A 24591-nucleotide genomic window follows, 5' to 3' on the forward strand; every position below is an offset into this window, starting at 1 on the left:
AGCTGACCAAGGTGACGCAGGCTGACCAAGGTGACGCAGGCTGACCAAGGTGACGCAGGCTGACCAAGGTGACGCAGGCTGACTAAGGTGACGCAAGCTGACCAAGGTGACGCAGGCTGACCAAGGTGACGCAGGCTGACCAAGGTGATGCAAGCTGACCAAGGTGACGCAGGCTGACCAAGGTGACGCAGGCTGACCAAGGTGATGCAAGCTGACCAAGGTGACGCAGGCTGACCATGGTGATGCAAGCTGACAAAGGTGACGCAAGCTGACCAAAGTGACGCAAGCTGACCAGTCTGATGCAAGTTGGCTAGGATAACGCAAGGTGACGCAAGCTGACCAACCTGACGCAAGTGTGGGTCGCATCCCGGGACAAAGTTAACCTAATTTTCCCGAAATGTTCTGCTTAAAATTTACAAGTAGCTTTCTATATAGTAGTATGTCAATTGATGTCAGCGAGGCCCGTGTACCATTTACATGTAGTTGTAGTAAATAAAAATATTACATTATTATTACTACTACACCTCGGGAAAACGGAAGCCATACTCTTTGGCGCGAAAAATAAATTAAAAGGGGCAAATAATTTTAATGCCTCTTTGCAAATATACAGGGTCTAAAGCCAGCAACGAACGACAAAATACCTTTCATCCATTGACAGCTTGCAGAGGCAAATGCAATGTTCGCAGCTTTCACAGAGACACACATAAAGGATCACTTGGACAACGAAATATGGATCCCGGGTTACAACCTATACAGATGCGACAGAGTGAACAGGCAAAAGGGGGGGGGGGGGTTGTCCTGTATATCGCAGAGTCACTTATTTGCACAGAACTGCTTAATGCCTCAAATGATGTAGTTGAAGTTTTAGCAGTAAAGATCGAGAACCAAAATCTATAAAGTAAAAGGACACAAGTGCAACCAATGTGACATTTATTGTGGCAACGTTTCGCTCTCCAGGAGCTTTATCAAGCCATTACAACGGAACAATGCTCTTCTCCAGACTGAGGGACTGACCACCTCAAAACTTTAAGGGTGATGGACTGATTACATCGTCTTCAAGTATCTTCTGCTTCTATCAACTTTTCTGTACTCGACTGAAGAAGCCTACTGTGTAGGCGAAACGTTTCAAAATAAAGATACCTAACTGTTGCATATGTGTCTTACCTAACAATCTGTCGGTATTTTATACCATTTTAATGTTCAATACATGGACACAGAGGGTATATAAAGGCTCAGAGTGAGGTGAATACTAGTGAGGTACCATTTCGATGTTCACTAGTGGTAGTAGTAGTAGTAGTAGTAGTGGTAGTGACAAAAGTAATACAATATGGTAGAACAATTAATTCGTACATGAGTAAAAGGATATAAAAGCTATTACTTGGGTAACATAAAAATAGGATGGACAAATATAAACTGGAATGAGGCAGGTTGTTTCAGTGTTCACTCTCTGTGCTTTGTGTAGTATAACAGGAGAGACTATGTGATGGCAGGGTTTACTGTTTTCAGGAGGATTCTTGCTAAGACTTCGGAGATGGTAAAGCTGCCGTTGTTTTGTTTAATTGTATTCGAAACAGCGATCAGTGCTGATTCAAGGCACTTGCGTGTGCGGAAATTAGTTTCTTTTATCACTAATTGGGCGTCTCTGAATTTCATAAGATGATTGGTGGAATGTCGGTGTTGTACACAGGCGTTGTTTAAGTTGTCGTTCCTACATGCGTATATGTGTTCATTGAGGCGGGTGTCGAGGTTTCTTGCAAGAAACCTCGATGCAACATCCCCCCAATGAAAAGCAGGGGCGTCACTAGCACGTTAAGAGACCATACAATAAGTGTCAGGGGCCGAGACTGTTCAACTGCCTCCCAGCACACATAAGGGGGATTACCAACAGACCCCTGGCAGTCTTCAAGCTGGCACTGGACAAGCACCTAAAGTCAGTTCCTGATCAGCCGGGCTGTGGCTCGTACGTTGGTTTGCGTGAAGCCAGCAGCAACAGCCTGGTTGATCAGGCTCTGATCCACCAGGAGGCCTGGTCACAGACCGGGCCGCGGGGGCGTTGACCCCCGGAACTCTCTTCAGGTAAACTCCAGGCCCCTACAACAACAAAGAACATCATCGTGTGTAAGCTGGTAGTGGCCCCTACAACCACAACAACACCACCATCATGGCTTTGTTACGGATGTACGCTGCCAAGACTATCATCACTGGAGGACTCTTACGTAGTTATATTGACACTCATAAGTATGTACACACCTTGTTCTTGGTCACCAGTGTACGTGTGCATTAACACAGACATATATCAGTGGTCTGTATTATTATGGTGGCTGATGGTTCCTCGACTCCAGTGATGCTTCACTGTCTTTCTTGTAATAATAATCTTTATTTCTACAAATAAATGATACAACTTATACATACCGTAGCTGACATCAGTGACATACTACTATATAGAAAACCTCTTGATATGCAGAGAATTTCTGGGAAATTAGGTTAATTTTTGTCCCAAGGATGCGACCCACTCCAGTCGACTAACTTCCAGGTACCTACTTACTGCTACGTGAACAGGGGCAGCAGGTGTATTAAGGAAACATGCCCTAATGTTTCCGCCTGTACCGGTGATCAAACCACGGTGCTCATTGTGTGAGGCGAGTGCGCTACCAACTCTGCTATGGGTCACTCTTCCACTCCCTTATTACTGTATAAAAAAGATGTTTGAGGGTTGACCACCTGCTGTAGGTACTACAAGGTTGTAGATTAAGATATATGTGCAACAGTTGGGTATCTTTATTGATGAAATGTTCGCTTATACAGCAAGCTTCTTCAGTCATATACAAAGGCAGCAGGTGTAGTAGTGAAAGTTGATGTAATCAATCCATCAATCTTGGTGAAAAAGGATTTGAGGTAGTCAGTCCCTCAGCCTGGAGAAGAGTTTAGCTCCATGGAGCTGAACTGGCTTACAGTGGCTCAACATACACCAATAGGCGCTGGGCAGGCACCTGAAGTCAGTTCCTGACCATCCGGGCTGTGGTTCAACAGTAACAGCCTGATTGATCAAGCCCTGTTCGACCATAAGGCCTGGTCACAGACGGGGCTGCGGGGGCATTGACCCCCGAAACCCTCTCCAGGTATACTTCAGGTATCCTGATGGTTTCACACAGTCGTGTTATTCAGACAAATATTCAGTATTATACAAAACCTAAAGAAATCAGTTAAAGGCAAGCAAAATTCTAAATAATTCCAAATGTTATTACAAATCTTTTGTAATGATGCACATAGTAAATTTCTCTTTGACATCACTCCATGTAAATGCAGAACCTTTAATCATTGTTCATGTAACAGTCATCTCAGAGTTCCTAGTATTGAACAAGTGTTTCTTACTAACCAAAGATCAACTAGTAAAATAACTAGTAATCTTGATGTCTCACATACATACACTAACAAGGGAAGAATTCAAAGATGACTGAAAAGAATGAAACAAATTTCCTCTGCCATTACAGAACAAGTGGTCGTAACATCATCATCGACATCAAGTGGAACTGAAGGAACTCTGATTGCAATCAACCATTAACGATCAAAGCATTAATGATCAAAGTCATTAACTTTGTTGAGTGTCACTAATGATAGAACTGGCATTTCAGACAGGGCTGCTACTATCACTCTTTAGTCTGCTCTTGAAGACACAGGAGTTATACACCAGAATGATTTGCAGTAGTAGACAGAAACAAAATAAGGAGAGCCGGGAAGAAAATGAAATTAACCAGTCAGGAAAGATATACTGCTGAAACATCTTTGGAGAGTATCTACAGGCAGGCCTTGCTTTATAGCACTTTGCTCTACAGCACTTCAATGAAACAAGAGTTTTCAATTACTATACCCATTCTTCATTTATTCAGACTTCCTACAATAAACGTATTCGCCGCTCACTATTAACTAAGGATGAAATATTTTAAGGTAAGTAATGTGTGTCCTGTACAGTGGAAACTTGGTTTTCGTCATTAATTCGTTCCAGCAAGTCTGATGAAAACCAAATTTGACAAAAACTGAAGCGATATTTTCCATAAGAAATAGGGTAAATCCAATTAATCCGTTCCAGACACCCAAAAGTATTAACAAAAAATACATTTTATGGAGAATAACTATAGTTTTACATATAGAAAACAATGAGAAATAAATACAGCCTCTCCTCACTTAATGACAGATTCCTGTTCCTAATGCTGCAGCGGTAAACGAATTTGTCACTAAACAAGGAGAATACTATAATGGTAGTGGGTTTATGTGAACCAACTTTGATATTGCTTTAATGTCACCCTTGCACCATTTATAACATGTTTAGTATATTTTTAAATGTTTATAAAGTAGTGTACTGTATATTGTAATAAACAGAATAGAGGAAATCAGCTCTAATATACTACATTATTTAGGTATGCATGCTGGTCAGAGAGCCTGTCATAAGTCCGAATCATCGGTAAACGAGTATGTCTCCTTTGGGTTGTCTTTCTTCTGCCTTGTGTATTTGTTCCTTCTTTATTTATTTATTTCTTCCCCTCTTTGTTCTTGCTCTTACCCTCTGTGGGCATCTAACTCCCTTGCAGTGCTCCTCTTTCTTAATATTTGACTGGCCACGCCTCTTACTCCCGCCCACTACTACTTCCTTCCACCTCCACTACTACCACCTCCTGCCTATATATACCCATCTTGCTCTCCTTTTCGTTAGTGTGACTTTGTAAATGGTCCAAGTTGGACTGAAACGTTGTCGTAAGCTCCTCTCTTCTGTGTGCGGGTTATTTGTGTATCATTCCAGTCACGGTATTGTGCCTTTTTTGTTATTTAAAGACTAATGAAAGGGATAAATGAACATTTAATATCACTTTTACTTTTACTGAAGACTCTTGTTGGCATATGGAAGACACGAGGAGGGGAGAGGGAGAAGGACTTCAGGTATCAAGTCCCTATCCGGGGTTACTTCCCTTCTTTGTTTTTTACTGGCACTGGACCCCTGTCGCACAAAAAAATCTGTCCAGAGAGGTCTGTTTCTGATGTCTCCTTAAGATTTGCCTAAAATGGGATGAGGCATCGTCACAGAACATGTTGCAGACATGGCTTGCAACAGCTTTGTTCGGGTGATATTTCTCCACAAAACTTTGCAACTCACTCCACTTTGCACGCATGTCCTTAATCACTGAAGAAGGCACATTCTCCCCTCTCTCTTCCTCCTCTGAAGCAATTTCCTCAGCTGTGGTCTGTTGCTGTTCCAGTTGAAGGTGTTGCATCTCTTCAGTGGTTAGCTCTTCCCTGTGGTTGTCCCCCAACACTTCCACATCCTGGCCACTCACATCCAACCCCATGGACTTCCCCAAAGACACAATAGATTCCACAACAGGCTACTTTGCTACGAGTTCTTTCTTGAGTTCTTTCATGTTTTTCGCGTTCTTTATCAAAGGGCTGGCTCTCGGAACTTTCTTTGGCCCCATTGCTTATTTAGCAGTCACATTCGATGAACAAGCACAAAAAACAATGGATTATTGCAAAATGTTTCAGATGAACATGCAAGGTAATACTCACTCGATGAGAAACAAAGCCAGACTGACTCAGAACTCTTGGGATGCTTTGTGTTGGCGCTGGCAGGCGGACACGTTTGGTACAGCAGACCGACGAAAACTGGGACAAAATTTTGACGAAAAAAGTCGTCGAAAACCAAATTCAACGAAAACCAGGGCAAACGACAACCGAGGTTCCACTGTATATGCATTTTTTAGGCCTAGGTATATTGCTTACTTAATATATGATAGTGTAAACATGTTATCAGGCTTTTATATTCATTTGAATGTGAAAAAGTCTATGATTCAATTTACAGTTATTTTCACCTTACAGGGGTAGCCTGGAATGTAACTTACTGTATAAGTTTGGCCCTTCTTTATTTTGACAGAAGAAAGAATAAAGGTATAGTACTAGAAAAAAGTTGGGTGGTAAATGTTACCAAAAACTTATAACAGAAGAACACATCACTTTTAATTATTGGAAAAACATAAAAATACAGGATTGGCCCATTCTATAACCTAATTCCTGTGAATTTTGCCATATCTATCATAGTTTTATTTTTATGAATTGTTGAAAGCAAGTCCAAATAATCATTATTCCAGCTTTTGAGTGATTGGAAATCTCCCATTCCCAAGTCTGGAGCTACACAGTTGCACATCTTATCTCTTCACTTCCTTTGGGATGGAGTTAGAACTACAGTGGTACCCTGAGTTTAGAACTGCTCCCAGCTCGATCAATTATGTAAGTGTATTATTGTCAGTGCTTTTGTAAGCGTATTGTTGGGGGTCTGAAACGGACTAATCTAATTTACATTATTCCTTACGGGAACAAATTCACTCGATAACGGCATATGAACAGCCTTCTGGAACGAAGAAAGTTCGAAACTCGGGGCACCACTGTATCTGATTGATAACCTGAGGATGACAATGAGTTCTCTTATTAATTAGAGGCCTTAAACAGTCCCTTATCCAATAAAGGGTTCAAGAACCAGATTTGCAATTTTTAGGACATGTAACTCCCACGTAAAGCTCAGCTCAAAATGATGAATTAGACACCTGTACACCACTTGGGTATCTTCACTGTGGAAGCATTTTGCCAGCTAGTGGTTTCATCAGTCTAGTACAGAGAAGAAGGGTTCAAGATTAGGGGTTTGAGATAATCAGTCCCTCAACTTGGAGTTGATGTATTCAGTCCATCAATCTTGGTGGACTATTTCTAATTCATCATCATGTCTGTTCTCTGAGCCAGTCATCTTCATCAGCTCAAAATATTTCTTCCTTTTTGAAATTTTTTTTTGACCAGAAGGATATTGGTTCTACAGATATTCAGGTTACGATGTGTGGGACTGCAGTCAACACAGGTCCTAAAGGAGGCATCATAAAAATTATTGACAAAATAAGCAATGCGCTGCATATATCCAAAATCAAATTATTATTTTCACTATTATTTTTCACTCTTATTTTTCACTATTATTTTTAGATTTTGGTGGAAACTAAAGATAATGGTGTATGTTCCTAGGATTTGAAACTGGTTTAAAAGACATCACTATAATGTTATTCCTTGTTATTTATTTTTTATTATCACACTGGCCGATTCCCACCAAGGCAGGGTGGCCCGAAAAAGAAAAAACTGCAACATTAACACCCCTCCTTCAGAGTGCAGGCACTGTACTTCCCATCTCCAGGACTCAAGTCCGGCCTGCCGGTTTCCCTGAACCCCTTCATAAATGTTACTTTGCTCACACTCCAACAGCACGTCAAGTATTAAAAACCATTTGTCTCCATTCACTCCTATCAAACATGCTCACGCATGCCTGCTGGAAGTCCAAGCCCTTCGCACACAAAACCTCCTTTACCCCCTCCCTCCAACCTTTCCTAGGCCAACCCCTACCCCGCCTTCCTTCCACTACAGACTGATACACTCTTGAAGTCATTCTGTTTTGCTTCATTCTCTCTTCATGTCCGAACCACCTCAACAACCCTTCCTCAGCCCTCTGGACAACAGTTTTGGTAATCCCGCACCTCCTCCTAACTTCCAAACTACGAATTCTCTGCATTATATTCACACCACACATTGCCCTCAGACATGACATCTCCACTGCCTCCAGCCTTCTCCTCGCTGCAACATTCGTCACCCATGCTTCACACCCATATAAAAGCGTTGGTAAAACTATTCTCTCATACATTCCCCTCTTTGCCTCCAAGGACAAAGTTCTTTGTCTCCACAGACTCCTAAGTGCACCACTCACCCTTTTCCCCTCATCAATTCTATGATTCACCTCATCTTTCATAGACCCATCCGCTGACACGTCCACTCCCAAATATCTGAATACATTCACCTCCTCCATACTCTCTCCCTCCAATCTGATATCCAATCTTTCATCACCTAATCTTTTTGTTATCCTCATAACCTTACTCTTTCCTGTATTCACTTTTAATTTTCTTCTTTTGCACACCCTACCAAATTCATCCACCAATCTCTGCAACTTCTCTTCAGAATCTCCCAAGAGCACAGTGTCATCAGCAAAGAGCAACTGTGACAACTCCCACTTTATGTGTGATTCTTTATCTTTTAACTCCACGCCTCTTGCCAAGACCCTCGCATTTACTTCTCTTACAACCCCATCTATAAATATATTAAACAACCACGGTGACATCACACATCCTTGTCTAAGGCCTACTTTTACTGGGAAATAATTTCCCTCTTTCCTACATACTCTAACTTGAGCCTCACTATCCTCGTAAAAACTCTTCACTGCTTTCAGTAACCTACCTCCTACACCATACACCTGCAACATCTGTCACATTGCCCCCCTATCCACCCTGTCATACGCCTTTTCCAAATCCATAAATGCCACAAAGACCTCTTTAGCCTTATCTAAATACTGTTCACTTATATGTTTCACTGTAAACACCTGGTCCACACACCCCCTACCTTTCTTAAAGCCTCCTTGTTCATCTGCTATCCTATTCTCCGTCTTACTCTTAATTCTTTCAATAATAACTCTACCATACACTTTACCAGGTATACTCAACAGACTTCTTCTTCTTTCAACGTACCAGCCGTATCCCACTACTCAACAGACTTATCCCCCTATAATTTTTGCACTCTCTTTTGTCCCCTTTGCCTTTATACAAAGGAACTATGCATGCTCTCTGCCAATCCCTAGGTACCTTACCCTCTTCCATACATTTATTAAATAATTGCACCAACCACTCCAAAACTATATCACCACCTGCTTTTAACATTTCTATCTTTATCCCATCAATCCCGGCTGCCTTACCCCCTTTCATTTTACCTACTGCCTCACGAACTTCCCCCACACTCACAACTGGCTCTTCCTCACTCCTACAAGATGTTATTCCTCCTTGCCCTATACACGAAATCACAGCTTCCCTATCTTCATCAACATTTAACAATTCCTCAAAATATTCCCTCCATCTTCCCAATACCTCTAACTCTCCATTTAATAACTCTCCTCTCCTATTTTTAACTGACAAATCCATTTGTTCTCTAGGCTTCCTTAACTTGTTGATCTCACTCCAAAACTTTTTCTTATTTTAAACAAAATTTGTTGATAACATCTGACCCACTCCCTCATTTGCTCTCTTTTTACATTGCTTCACCACTCTCTTAACTCTCTCTTTTTCTCCATATACTCTTCCCTCCTTGCATCACTTCTACTTTGTAAAAACTTCTCATATGCTAACTTTTTCTCCCTTACTACTCTCTTTACATCATCATTCCACCAATCGCTCCTCTTCCCTCCCGCACCCACTTTCCTGTAACCACAAACTTCTTCTGAACACTCTAACACTACATTTTTAAACCTACCCCATACCTCTTCGACCCCATTGCCTATGCTCTCTGTTTATATCTTACCCTAACTGCCTCCTCTTTTAGTTTATAAACCTTCACCTCTCTTTTCCCTGACGCTTCTATTCTCCTTGTATCCCATCTACCTTTTACTCTCAGTGTAGCTACAACTAGAAAGTGATCTGATATATCTGTGGCCCCTCTATAAACATGTACATCCTGAAGTCTACTCAACAGTCTTTTATCTACCAATACATAATCCAACAAACTACTGTCATTTCGCCCTACATCATATCTTGTATACTTATTTATCCTCTTTTTCTTAAAATATGTATTACCTATAACTAATCCCCTTTCTATACAAAGTTCAATCAAAGGGCTCCCATTATCATTTACACCTGGCACCCCAAACTTACCTACCACACCCTCTCTAAAAGTTTCTCCTACTTTAGCATTCAGGTCCCCTACCACAATTACTCTCTCACTTGGTTCAAAGGCTCCTATACATTCACTTAACATCTCCCAAAATCTCTCTCTCTCCTCTGCATTCCTCTCTTCTCCAGGTGCATACACGCTTATTATGACCCACTTCTCGCATCCAACCTTTACTTTAATCCACATAATTCTTGAATTTACACATTCATATTCTCTTTTCTCCTTCCATAACTGATCATTCAACATTACTGCTACCCCTTCCTTTGCTCTAACTCTCTCAGATACTCCAGATTTAATCCCATTTATTTCCCCCCACCGAAACTCCCCTACCTTCTTCAGCTTTGTTTCGCTTAGGGCCAGGACATCCAACTTCTTTCCATTCATAACATCAGCAATCATCTGTTTCTTGTCATCCGCATTACATCCACGCACATTCGAGCATCCCAGTTTTATAAAGTTTTTCTTCTTCTCTTTTTTAGTAAATGTCTACAGGAGAAGGGGTTACTAGCCCATTGCTCCCGGCATTTTAGTCGCCTCATACGACACGCATGGCAACCTTGTTATTAAAATGAAATGTGATGAAATTTGCATTTATATATTTTTTGAAAATAAGAAACTTGATGTTTTGTATGGAAATTCAACCTGCTGGCAGTGGCAGACAATATTGTAAGTTTGTGGGATTGAAACCTAGGTGGCAAAAGCTCTCGCTTCACACGATGAGGGTCCGGGTTCGATTCCTTTCGAAGGGGTGGAAACATTGTACATGTTTCCTTACACCAGTTGTCTATGTTCACCCATCAGTGAAATGGGTACCTGGGTGTTAGTCGACTGATGTGGGTTGCATCCTGGGACAAAAAAGACCAAATTTGCCCGAAATGCTCTGCATAACAAGCGGATTTCTATAAACGTAGTAGTATGTTATTGATATCAGCTAGGCCTGTATACCTTGTATATATACTTGTAGTAAATAAAGATATTATTATTATTATTATTATTATTATTATTATTATTATTATTATTATTATTATAATTGTTATTATTCCTTGCTGTTATAACCAGTTTTAAAGATTTTGATGTATTTTTTTGTGTTTTGTATTTTGATTTAGTGGCAAAATATATTATCACAGGTCTCCAAGTAATTTTAACCCTTAAATGGTCCAAACGTATATATACGTTTTTTCAACATCTGAAAGTATGTAAAAAAATGTAGATCTTCTTTTTATGTTTTACATTTGAAAACGTGTAAAAAAAACTTTAATCTACATTTTTTTTTTTGTTATATTTGAGAATATGTAAAAAAAAAGTAGATCTACTTTTGTAGCACTATGAATTTGAACGTCAATCTCTTTGGACCATTTAAGGGTTAACATGGGTGTGCCACTTTTCCACAGTATTACAAAACGGAAATTGAAGAGTGCAAAAACACTTCCCTCACCATAGAATGTCCCAATATACAGGTGATCCTGGACTTATGATGTTTGAATTACGATATTTCAACTTTACATTGGTGATGAGACTTAAGATAATTACCCAGCATGCAGATGACAAGTCCTTAACTTGTATTCGTTTATTAACTTTTCAGTATTGGTACACCTACCATCCAACTTACGACCTGCTCGACTTACGACCACTTGACTTATGACCGTGTTTTTTATGCCAAATTTCTGGGAAATAAACAACTATTTGTGTTGTACACAGTGTTTATCCTAAACCTTACAGTATAAAATACAGTACTAACAGCATAAAAAGTAAAGTAAAACATGAAATACCAAAATAAAACAATAAAATAAAGTCATTACAAAAATGTGATGTTGATATTCAGTAGTAAAGTTTGACTTACGACCATTTCGACCTTCGAACGGTTTCTCGGAACCGAACTCGGTCGTAAGTCGGATGGTAGGTGTATTTAGTTAGTTATAGCAATTATTTGTTTATTTACTTACTCAAAGGCAGTATTTATTTATTTATCATATGTATATTCACATTCAACTTACGATTTTGATTTACAATGGGTTCGTTGGAACATAACCCCATAGTAAGTCAGGGAGCACCTGTATTGTTTTTATTTATTACTACATCACCATATTATACCAGAATTATAGAATTCCTAATCTGCCTCACAAAACTACGGTACAGGTCCACTTCCCTTTATCTGAAACTCTTGGGGTCAGTAGCGTTTTGAATTTCAGAATTTTTTGAGTTTCAGAATGAAGGTGGGATCTAGGGCAGCACCCCATAATCAAACATTAACCCTTTGACTGTCGAGACTCCAAATCCTGTCGCAAAATATTTATTTTTTCTTATGAAATGATAGAGAATCTTTTCGCAATGGTAATGACACCAAAAGTATGAAATTTAATGGAATACTTACGGAATTACGCTCTCATGAAGTTAGTGATCTCGGCAGTATTTACGTATCGGCAATTTTGCCAACTTTGAGCCCTATTTTCGGCTAATTCCCTTGTTCCAATCGACCAAACTCATAGCTATGTCTTTAGAACTCCATTTATTCTATCGATTTAGTACAAGAAAGAACCCATTTACCAATTTCAACTACCCAGTAAAGTGGTCAGAAATTGGCAATTTGGCCAATTTCACATAAATTAAAAAAGATGCCAGTTTCAAAATAGGGTCTAGAATAAACAATGCAGACATTCCTGGCACTAAAATAACATTTTCCCTGTTCATTAGTCATGTCTGCAGGCCCCTCTTACAGTATATTACTGTTGCTTTCTGTTTTGAATTTTTATTCACACAAAAAATAGGAGATTTACTGTTATGCAGACTACTGCATTATTGTAATAATTGTATAAATAATGTCAGCCCATTTGTGACTGCATATCAGAATGGCTAGTTGGACACTTATTGGACATTGGTTTACTCTTGAACGTCGGCAAAAATCGAACATTTCTGCTTCTTTGAAGTCAATTTCAAAGTCATTTTCCTCGTGAAACCAATCAAAATCATCTCTATTTCTGTAACGTCTTCCATTCTATCAAATGAGACCAAGAAAATGACAATACAACCAAAAATACTATACAAAAATACACTTCAAAGTCGGCGTTTTAATCTAGAAACCCAGTCAGAGTTTTTTTCTCTGATGTGCTTCGTGCTGCAAGATTTTTTTTTTTATACTGAGCACACTGACCACACACACCCATTCTCTCACATGTGGGCTTACCAGCTTTCTCCCACTTGATTTGAAGCCACTAGAATTTTGGCGTATTAATACGTCACCGACACTGGCTCGTAAGCTGTATATATATGACGCCGACAGTCAAAGGGTTAGCAATGCAGCAAAAGCATATGAATACTCATACTAAGTGGGATAAATAAAGACTACAAATACTACTACGGTTTATTTATAGAGTAATATATATTGATAAATGAAATAATGGGATAATTATAGACCAGGAACTTGATTCTCAAGACAATTGATGGATGGCATTTTTAAGGACTTCTTCAAGCGTCATTTGTCTTATTAATTAACAGATTTCTGTCTAAGCAATCTTAACAGAAGTTTTTTCACCACAGATTTTCAGACATTTTACACTATTATGCTTCTTAAAATTCTGCAGCCAACCATCTGAATATTGATACTTGCCTTCAATGTTCAGTTCTTCATGGTATATTCTAGCTTGTTTCATGACCAACAAACCAATCAGTGGCATATGTTCACTTTGTTGTCAAATCCACTCCATTAGCACACAGTCAAGATCTTTGTTTTTTTGCCGTATGCAGTGTTTTCCTATTTTTCATTAGTTTTGGGTCATTACTGTCACTATAATACAGTGGAACCCTGGTTTTTATCCTTAACCCTTTCAGGGTCCAAAGGCCAAATTTCAAATGCGCACCAGTGTCCAAGAATTTTCAAAAAATAATTTTGTTATGTTTTCTTATGAAATGGTAGAGAATCTTTTTCTGAAGGTAATAAAACGAAAAGTACGAAATTTGATGGAAAATTGACGAAATTACGCTCTTGCGAATTTTGTTGTGTCAGCGATATTTACGCATTGGCGATTTTGCTGACTTTGACTCCCATTTTCGGCCAATTATATTACTCCAGTTGACCAAATTCTTAGCTATTTCACTAGTATTACTTCTATTCTATCGATTGAGCACAAGAAATCACCAAGTCAACTGTTTCAACTACAAAATAAAGTGATTGGAAATTGGTAATTTGGCCAATTTAATGCAAAGTTCAAAATATTCTAATTTTAAAATAGGGTCCAGAATAAACAATGCAGGCATTCCTGGAACTAAACTAACATTTCCTCTGTTCATTAGTTACAGTTTCAGGCTTTACATATGAATTCCATATTGATTTTTTATTCACATAATGAATTTTTATTCAAACCAAAAAATAGAAGATTTACTGTTATGCAATACTGTAATAACTGTATAAATAATATCACCACATTTGTGAACGTATATTAGACCCACCAGCTGGCGTGTATTAGACGTGTGGGATCATTTGTTTACTTTTGAACATCGGCAAAAATTTAACATTTCTGCTATTTTGAGCTCAGTTTCAACCCATTTCCATTACTAAAGCCAATCAAAATCGTCTCTATTTCTGTAATATATCTTCCATTCTATCAAATGAGACCAAGAAATCACAAATACATCTATAAAAAACAAATGAAAAAACACTGCAAATTTGCTGTTTTAATCAAAAATTACAGTCTCAGTTTTTTTCTCTCATTATGCAGTGTGCTGCAGGATTTGTTTTATGTGGTTCACACATACCACATAGATGTGTTCTCTCATATCTAGGCCCAAATTTACCGCTCACAGCTTATCAGAGTGAGCTGAGCTCATGGCGTAGATCTACGGTTTGGGCCCTCAATGTAAAGCCGTAGATCTACGGCATGGACCCTGAAAGGGTTAATTCGTTCCAGAAGGTCGGTCAAAATCCTATATGGACGAAAACCGTAGTAATATTTCCCATTAGAAATAATGTAAATCCAATTAATCCGTTCCAGACACCCAAAAATATTAACAAAATATACATTTTATTGAGAACAACTATAGTCTTACATACAGAAAACATTGAGAAATTAATATAAATGACTAATTTTAATGGCTAAATGAACATTTCAATTACTATTACGTACCTTTATTGAAGACTCTTGTTGGCGTATGGAAGAAGGCGAGGAGGAGAGAGGGAGGAGAGGTTATTGTTTCGAATACATGTACATCCATTCATCCTGGCGAGCTTGGCCACACGTACGCCACTTTCGTATTTTGCTACAAGCTCTTTCTTGAATTCTATTGTGTTTCTCACCTTTTTTACCAAAGTGCTTGCACTAGGAACTTTCTTTGGCCCCATGGTGGCTTATTTCACAGTGGCACTCAATAAACAAGCACAAAAAACAATAGATTATTATGAAATGCTTTGGATGAATGCGCAGAGTTTTGCTCATTGAACAAGTGACAGAGGCAGACTGAGTCACGTATATGTGAGCAGCTGCACTCCGGGCGGGCGGACGTATCTGATATGGACGATTTTCGAGTGGAGGTACGAAACCCAGGATAAAATTTTGCCCAAAAAAGTGGTCGAAATCCGAATTGTACAATATCCGCACCAGACGAAATCCGGAGTTCCACTGTACTTCCGTAACTTGTCTTTCTGTTTCTTTAAATCATAAACAGTGGTAGTTCCAACACCATATTCTTCAGTAAGACACCGCACTGACACACCATGATCAAGCTTCTGCAATAACTCTACTTTCTGCGTTATTGATATCATCAGATGCTTCCTTTTCTTTTTCTCACTGTTACCCATAGGGGTATCTGCAGCTCTTTTTGACATTTTCACAGTGAAATTAAGCAGCCACAAAAAAAGCAAAAACAAAATATCAGCGAACAGCAGACACACACACGTGAACGCTACAAGCGCTGAGACACAGCTGATGCCTGCCACTCTGGCTGACATTCCACACTCCACGAGAAAACTTCAGTTTTCGGATCTTTTTGAATTTCAGATAAAAGGATGTGAACCTGCAATATCCCACTCTTGTGCTGTTTATAACTTTATTTTACAGTTTGAACCAAATTTTATTTCAATATTTTTGTATTCATGTTGGTTATTCTCACAAATTTCTCCCATTAGAGTGTTGTTAGTGGCGTGCAAGCAGACTATTGCCCAGCAACTTGGTCTTCCGGAGCCACCCAAGCGTCCATTAGTTCCACATTTACGATTTTTGAAACACTATCTGGAAGTAAACAAAATGAACTTTCCCGGTTTGACACACAGAGGTATGTCTATTTGACTTGGATAAGAATGTAATACAGCCTCTCCTCACTTAACGACAGAGTTCTGTTCCTAAGAGTAGATTGTTAAGCGAATTGGTTGTTAAGCGAGGAGCATACTATACTGGTAGTGGGTTTGTGTCAACCATCTTTAGATATTTTTTTAATGTCACCTTTGCACTGTTTATAACATTTCTAGTATATTTTTAAATGTTTAAACACTAGTGTACTGTTTACTGTAATAAACAGAACAGAGGAAATCAGCTCTAATATACATTACTGGTTGGAAAGCTGGTCATAAGTCCGAGTGTTCAGTAAACAAGTACGTCACTAAGTGAGAAGAGGCTGTATTGCAATTTCTAACTTAGAAAAATGCCTAAAGCTCCATAGATATCATCCCTGGAGGTTATTGCTGTGTGTTTTGTCATTGTCACTGTTGAAACTTTCTGTTTTAGGCAGGTGAATGCACAGTCTGACTCCACATTTGTTTAATAAGCAGTGAGCTGGGTATTAGTCACTGTCAGCCACTTCTTCTGACTCCAGGTTTGTTGAATAAGCAGTGAACTGGGTATTAGTCACTGTCAGTCACACTGCTCCTAGCTGACACTGAGGTAGAGGAGGTGATGGAGGCATTGTCAGCCACACTGCTCCTAACTGACTCCAGGTTTGTTTAATGAGCAATTAGCTAGGCATTATTCATTGTGAACCACACTGCTTCTAGCTGACTCCAGGTTTGTTTAACCCTTTCAGTCGCTGTTATGTAGACCTACATCATTAAGGCCAGGGTCCTTCACTTAGTTCTCTGTCGTGAGCTCAGCTTACTCAGGTAAGCTTTGAGCAGTAAATTTTGGCCTAGATATGAGAGAATGGGTCTGTGTGATGAGTGTGTATGGTATAAAAAAAAAGTCCTGGTGTCTTCAAGAAGGCACTGGACAGGCACCTATAGTCAGTACCTGACCAGCCGGGCTGTTGTTCGTAAATGAGTTTACTTGCAACCAGCAGTAACAGCCTAGTTGATCAGACCCTGATCCACCACAAGGCCTGGTCTCAGACCAGGCCACGGGGTGTTAACCCCCGAAACCCTCTCCAGGTATACTCCATGCAGTGCATGATGGAAAAAGCAAAACTCTGACCATTTGTTCGGCTTAAAATAGTGATGGGGTGTTTTCTAAGATGGTGTTTTATGATTTTGTTTACCATTTCTTAAATAACATTTGATAGAATGGAAGGCATACTACTGAAATGATTTTGGTTAGTTTCAGAACCAGTCCAGTTGAACCTTGACTTATGATATATGAGCCATCGCTCGGTCAGTTTTTTGCTCTGAGTTATGAGCCAAAATCCGAATTACGAACAAGCTTGCCAAATTTCTTTTTTCTAGCCATGGGTCCTAAGAAAGTAAGTGCAAAGGACAGAGCTGAGAAGAAAAAGAGGATGATGTCCATGAAATCATAGATAAACTCTCCATTTTCAGAAGGGGAAGAATGGGAAGGTATGGTCAGTGTGGGAGCGGGAGGTGCCGTCATCACTCACCATATTATGGCTTATTTTGTTTTTTAGAATATATATCATGTTTCTATGTTATTTATATTGTTTATTATGTCACTTTAGGTCAGTCGTGATAGGTAAATAAGTCGTAGAGTTGATATTAGCATTATGCTGAAGTACAGTGGACCCTCAGTTAATGACGTCATTGGATAGCGTAAAAATCGGATAACGACACATTTTTGTGTCAAAATATTGGCTCAGTTAACAACAAAGAACTCGGTTAAAGTCATTTGTCCCGAACGTGTCCGTGCGGCCTGAGCGGCTCGGCCACTCCATGTACAGCCAATGTTCCACTGTTTACAAACCAGTGAGGACGATTCCATGCGTACATGCAATACATTTGTATTATTCCATTATTTTAGTGCTTGTAACTGCTAAATAAGCCACCATGGGCCCAAAGAAAGCTTCTAGTGCCAACCAGCCCTTTGGTAAAGGGCTGAGAGAGATGGGGAAATGTGCCTTTTTTGGTGATTCTGCAATATGTACAATACTAAAGCAGCAGGAGTCTATAAAGGCTATAGCAGCAACCAGCAATAAAGTATAGCATTAACTGTAGCAAGTAGGTTAAGCGACTAATCAATAGAAAAAGGACAGCACGAACCTAACTCCTCCAGTGTTGTTAAAGTTATGTAGGGCGACTAACAACACCACCGTCTCTGCTGCCGCCTCCAAGACCACTATGTACGGCTTATGCTCTCAATGGGCCTTATACATCCAACAAGAACAACACAGCAACTCTCGTGACATACTTAATGACATATTTTATTCATTCTAGAGTATATATCATGTGTCTATGTTATTAATATTGTTTATTATGTCATATTAGAGGAATTGTGCTAGATAAATAAGCCGTAGAGCTGGTAAGACAGGACTATCTTGTCCTGTCTCCCAACACAATTCGTAACATACACCACAAACAAACCTCTCTGGAAAACTTTTTTGAGCAACAGGGGTCCAGTGGCTCTCAAGCTGGTCCTAGTGGCATTAAAAAACAAAGGAGGGAAGTAACCCAGGATAAGGACTTGGTACCTGAAGTCTTTATGGAGTGGGATTCCCCTTCCAAACAGTTTTAAACTCCTCCATCCTCTCCCCTCCTCCTATCTTCCATACATCACCATGTCTTCAATAAAGGTAAGTATGATGTTATTATTGTTTTATTCTTCATGTATCATTGTTTTCTGTGTAGGTAAATGCATATTTCACATAGAAAACATTTTTTTTTAATACTTTTGGGTGTCTGAAATGGATTAATTGGATTTCCATTATTTCTTATCCCTTTCAGGGTCCAGAGGCCAAATTTCAAAGTGCGCACCAGGGTCCAAGAATTTTCAAAAAATAGTTTTGTTATTTTTTCTTATGAAATGGTAGAGAATCTTTTTCTGAAGGTAATAAAACAAAAAGTACGAAATTTGATGGAAAATTGACGAAATTACACTTTCGCAAATTTTGATGTGTCAGCGATATTTGCGCATTGGCGATTTTGCCGACTTTGACTCCCATTTTAGGACAATTACCTTATTCCAGTCGACCAAATTCTTAGCTATTTCACTGGTATTACTTCTATTCTATCGATTGAGCACAAGAAATCATCAAGTCAACTGTTTCAACTACAAAATAAAGCGATTGGAAATTGGTAATTTGGCCAATTTAGTGCAGAGTTCAAAATATTCCAATTTCAAAGTAGGGTCCAGAATAAACAATGCAGGCATTCCTGGCACTAAACTAATATTTCTTCTGTTCATTAGTTATGTTTTCAGACTACAAATGAATTCCATTTTGATTTTTAATTCGCATAATGAATTTTTATTCAGACCAAAAAATCGAAGATTTACTGCCATGCAATATTGTAATAACTGTGTAAATAATATCAGCACATATGTGAATGTATATTAGACCCACCAGCTGGCATGTATTAGATGTGTGAGGTCATTTGTTTACTTTTGAACATCGACAAAAATTTAACATTTCCGCTACTTTGAGCTGAGTTTCAAGCCATTTTCTGTACTAAAACCAATGAAAATCATCTCTAGTTCTGTAATATATCTTCCATTCTATCAAATGAGACCAAAAAATTGCAAATACAAATATAAAAAACATACGAAAAAACACTACAAAGTCGCTGTTTTAATCGAAAATTACGGTCTCAGTTTTTTTCCTCTCATTATACACTGTGTGCTGCAGGATTCGTTTTATGTGGTGCACACATACCACATAGAAGTATTCTCTCATATCTAGGCCCAAATTTACCGCTCACAGCTTATCAGAGTGAGCTGAGCTCATGGCGTAGTTCTACAGTTTGGACCCTCAACGTTAAGCCGTAGATGTACGGCACGGACCCTGAAAGGGTTATGTGGGAAAATTAATTCAGATAACGACAGAATCGGTTAAAGGCAAGCTCTCTGGAACGGATTAATGTCGTTAACTGAGGGTCCACAATATTTTGTCCTGCCTCCTGAGAGCAGGAATTCCGCTGGAACGGATTAACCCCTTGACTGTCGTAACCCCAAATCTTGAGGTGTCTCTTGGTGTCGACACCAAAAGAATGAAATTTGATGGAAAACTTACAGAATTACGCTCTCGTCAAGTTAGCGACCTCGGCGATATTTACGATTCGGCGGTTTCGCTCAATTTGAGCCCTATTTTCAGCTAATTCCATTGTACTAGTTGACCAAACTCATAGCTATTTCTTTAGAATTCCTTTTGTTTTATCGATTGAGTACAACTACCCAATAACGTGGTCAGAGATTTGCAATTTGGCCAATTTCACGCAAAATAAAAAATATGACAATTTCAAAATAGGGTCCAGAATGAACAATGCAGGCATTCCTGGCTCTAAAATAACATTTTCTTTGTTCATGAGTCACATCTCCAGGTCCCTCTGATATTACTCTTGCCTTCTATTTTGAATTTTTATTCAAACAAAAAATAGAAGATTTACTTTTATGCAGACTACTGCAATATTATAATAATTGTATAAATAATGTCAACCCATTCATGACTGCATTTTAGAATGGCTAGTTAGACATTTATTGGACAATGACATCATTTGTTTACTTTTGAACATCGACAAAAATAAAATATTTCCCCTATTTTGAGCTCCATTTCAAGGTTCTTTTCATAGTAAAACCAATCAAAATCACCTCTATTTCTATAATATGTTTTCTATTCTATAAAATGAGATGATGAAAATGAGAATACAACCATAAATACTATATGAAAATATGCCACAAAGTCTGTGTTTTAATCCAAAAACACAGTCAGGTTTTTTTTTCTCATTATGCACTGCGTGCTGCAGGATTTTTTTTATATGGTGCACACTGACCACACAGACCCATTCTCTCACATGTGGGCCTACCAGCTTTCTCCTGCTTGATTTGAAGCCGCTAGAATTTATGAGTATATATACATCAAAAACGGTGGCTCGTAAGACGTATATATACGACCGAAACAGTCAAAGGGATAACATTTCTATTTTTATCCCATCAATCCCAGCTGATTTACCCCCTTTCATTCTACTCACTGCCCTCTGTACTTCCCCTACACTCACAACTGGTTCTTCCTCATTCCTATAAGATGTTTTTCCTCATTGCCCTATACATGAAATCACAGCTTCCCTATCTTTATCAACATTTAACAATTCCTCAAGATATTCCCTCCATCTTCCCGATACATCTAACTCACCTCTCATATTTTTCATTAACAAATCCATTCGTTCCCTAGGGTTTCTCAACTTATTAATCTCACTCCAAAACTTTTTCTTATTTTCAACAAAATTTGTTGATAACATCTCACCCACTGTCTCGTTTGCTCTCTTTTTTTACATTGCTTCATCACTCTCTTAACCTCTCTCTTTCTCTTCATATACTCCTCCCTCTTTGCATCACTTCTACTTTCTAAAAACCTCTCATATACTAACTTTTTCTCTCTTATTAATATCCTTACATCATCATTCTACCAGTCACTCTTCTTCCCTCCTGCACCCACTTTCCTGTAACCACAAACTTCTGCTGAACACTCTAACACTGTATTCTTAAACTTACCTCATACATTTTCTACCCCATTGCCTATACTCACACTAGCCCATCTGTCCTCCAACAGTTGTTTATATCTTACCCTAACTGCCTCCTCTTCTAGTTTATAAACCTTCACCTCTCTCTTACTTGCTGCCTCCATTTTCCTTGTGTCCCATTTAACTTACTCTCATTGTAGCTACAACTAGAAAGTGATCTGATATATCTGTGGCCCTTCTATAAACATGTACATCCAGATGTCTACCCAACAGCTTTTTATCTACCAATACATATTCCAACAAACTACTGTCATTAAGCCCTATATCATTTCTTGTATACTTATTTATCCTCTTTTTTTTAAAATATGTGTTACCTATAACCTAACCCCTTTCTATACAAAGTTCGGTCAGATACTTCCCATTATCATTTACACCTGGCACCCCAAACTTACCTACCACACCCTCTCTAAATGCTTCTTCTACTTTAGCATTTAGGTCCCCTACCACAATTACTCTCTCACTTGGCTCAAAAATTCCTACACACTTCCTTAACATCTCCCAAAAAATCTCTCTCTCCTCTACATTCCTCTCTTCTCCAGGTGCATACACACTTATTATGACCTGCTTTTCAGATCCAACCCTTATTTTAATCCACATAATCCTTGAATTTATACATGTATATTCCCTCTTCTCTCTCCATAACTGATCCATCAACATTATTGCTACCCCTTCCTTAGCTCAAACTCTCTGATACTCCTGACTTAATCCCATTTATTTCCCCCCACTGAAACACCCCTACCCCCTTCAGCTTTGTTTCGCTTAGGGCTAGGACATCCAACTTCTTTTCATTCATAACATTATCCATCATTTCTTTCTTATCATCTGCACTACATCCGTGCACATTCAAACATCCCAATTTTATAAAGTTTTTCTTTTCCTTGTTTTTAATAGTTTATGTAGGAGACTGGTTACTAGCCCATTGCTCCCGGCATTTAGTTGCCTCCTACGACACGTATAGCTTACGGAGGAAGAATTCTGTTCCACTTCCCCATGGAGAACAAGAACTAGGAAGAAAATAGAAGAAAACCCAGAGGGGTTAGTACATAAGGTCCACATCCTTTTTTCCGAAATTCTGAAATTCGAAAAGTTCTGAAAACTGAAGCTTTTTCGTGGAGTGTGGGGTGTCAGTCATCTCTGCATAACTCCAACACCACCATGTTGGAACTACCACTGTTTATGACTTAAAGAAACAGAAAGACAACTTACTGATGTACGTATTACAGTGACAGTGATGACCAAAAACTAATGAAAAATAGGATGATGATGATGATGACATTGTGAACACAGGTGAAAAAAGTCCGCATTGACGATATGGTGAAAATGTGTGATCAGTTAATTGCTGGTCTTGAACAACGTGCATTTATCAGTGAGAAAGAGATTATGGCAATTTACTCAGAGAGAGATTGCTTAGACAGAAGCTTTTGTTAATATGACAGATAACACTTGAAGTCTTTAACCCCTTGACTGTTGCAACCCCCACTCCTGAGGTGTCTCCTGGTGTTGCAAAATTTAAAAAGAAAAAAATATTTTTTCTTATGAAATGATAGAGAATCTTTTCCCGATTGTAATCACACCAAAAGAATGAAATTTGATGGAAAACTGATGGAATTACACTCTCGCGAAGTTAGCGACCTCGGCGATATTTACGAATCGGCGATTTCGCCCACTTTGATCCCTATTTTCGGCTAATTCCATTGTTCCAGTCGACCAAACTCATAGCTATTTCTTTAGAACTCTGTTTTTTTCTATTGCTTGAGTACAAGAAACTGCCCATTTACCAATTTCAACTACCTAGTAACGTGGTCAGAAATCTGCAATTTGGCCAATTTCACGAAAATTAAAAAATATGACAATTTCAAAATAAGGTCCATAATAAACAATGCAGACATTCCTGGCTCTAAAATAACATTTTCTTTGTTCATCAGTCACATCTCTAGGCCCCTCTGATGTTACTCTTGCTTTCTATTTTGAATTTTTTTTTTTAAACAAAAAATAGAAGATTTACTGTTATGCAGATTACTGCAATACTGTAATATAATTGCACAAATAATGTCAACCCATTCATGACTGCATTTTAGAATGGCTAGTTGGACATTTATTGGACAATGACATCATTTGTTTACTTTTGAACATCGGCAAAAATCAAACATTTCCCCTGCTTTGAGCTCCATTTCCAAGTTCTTTATATAGTAAAACCAATTAGAATCACCTCTATTTCCATAATATGTTTTCCATTCTATCAAATGAGACCAAGAAAACGAGAATACAACCATAAATACTATACAAAAATAGACCACAAAGTCGGCATCTTAATTAAAAAAAAATGGTTGGAGTTTTTTTTTCTCATTATGCGCTGTGTGCTGCAGTATTTTTTTTATATAGTGCACACTGACCACACAGACCTATTCTCTCACATGTGGGCCTACCAGCTTTCTCCTGCTTGATTTGAAGCCGCTAGAATTTGAGTATATATACGTCAAACACTGTGGCTTGTAAGACGTATATATACGACCGAAACAGTCAAAGAGTTAAAAACGCCGTCTGTCAATCGTCTTGAGAATCATGTTCCTGGTCTATAATTATCCCATTATTTCATTTATCATTATATTACTCTATAAATAAACCATGGTAGTATTTGTAGTCTTTATTTATGCCACTTAGTGTGAGTATTCATACGTTTTTGCTGCCGTGTTAATGTTTGATTATGGGGTGCTCCCGTAGACCCCACCTTCACTCTGAAATTCAAAAAATTCTGAAATTCGAAAGACCACTGGCCCCAAAGGTTTCGAATAAAGGGATGTGGACCTTATGTGTGCTTGTACATGCATGTGTATTGTGACCTAAGTGTAAGTAGAAGCAGCAAGACATACCTGCATCCTTGCATGTTTATGAGACAGAAAAAGACACTAGCAATCCTCCCATCATGCAAAACAATT

At 38.7% G+C, this 24591-nt stretch overlaps 1 protein-coding gene across 1 annotated transcript in view; it reads left to right on the top strand.

The window, feature by feature from the left end:
- The first annotated feature begins 1932 nt into the window (after positions 1-1932).
- Positions 1933-24591, top strand: part of LOC128688897 (transcription factor A, mitochondrial) — an 80973-nt gene continuing 58314 nt past the window's right edge. Inside the window, exons 1-2 of the mRNA XM_053776925.2 lie at positions 1933-2238; positions 15899-16044. Of these exons, the coding sequence (XP_053632900.2) occupies positions 2162-2238; positions 15899-16044 (223 nt within the window). The 5' untranslated portion in view covers positions 1933-2161. The remainder of the gene's footprint in view (positions 2239-15898; positions 16045-24591) is intronic.

Source organism: Cherax quadricarinatus, chromosome 29 (assembly GCF_038502225.1).
Source record: "Cherax quadricarinatus isolate ZL_2023a chromosome 29, ASM3850222v1, whole genome shotgun sequence".
NCBI classification, from domain to species: domain Eukaryota; kingdom Metazoa; phylum Arthropoda; class Malacostraca; order Decapoda; family Parastacidae; genus Cherax; species Cherax quadricarinatus.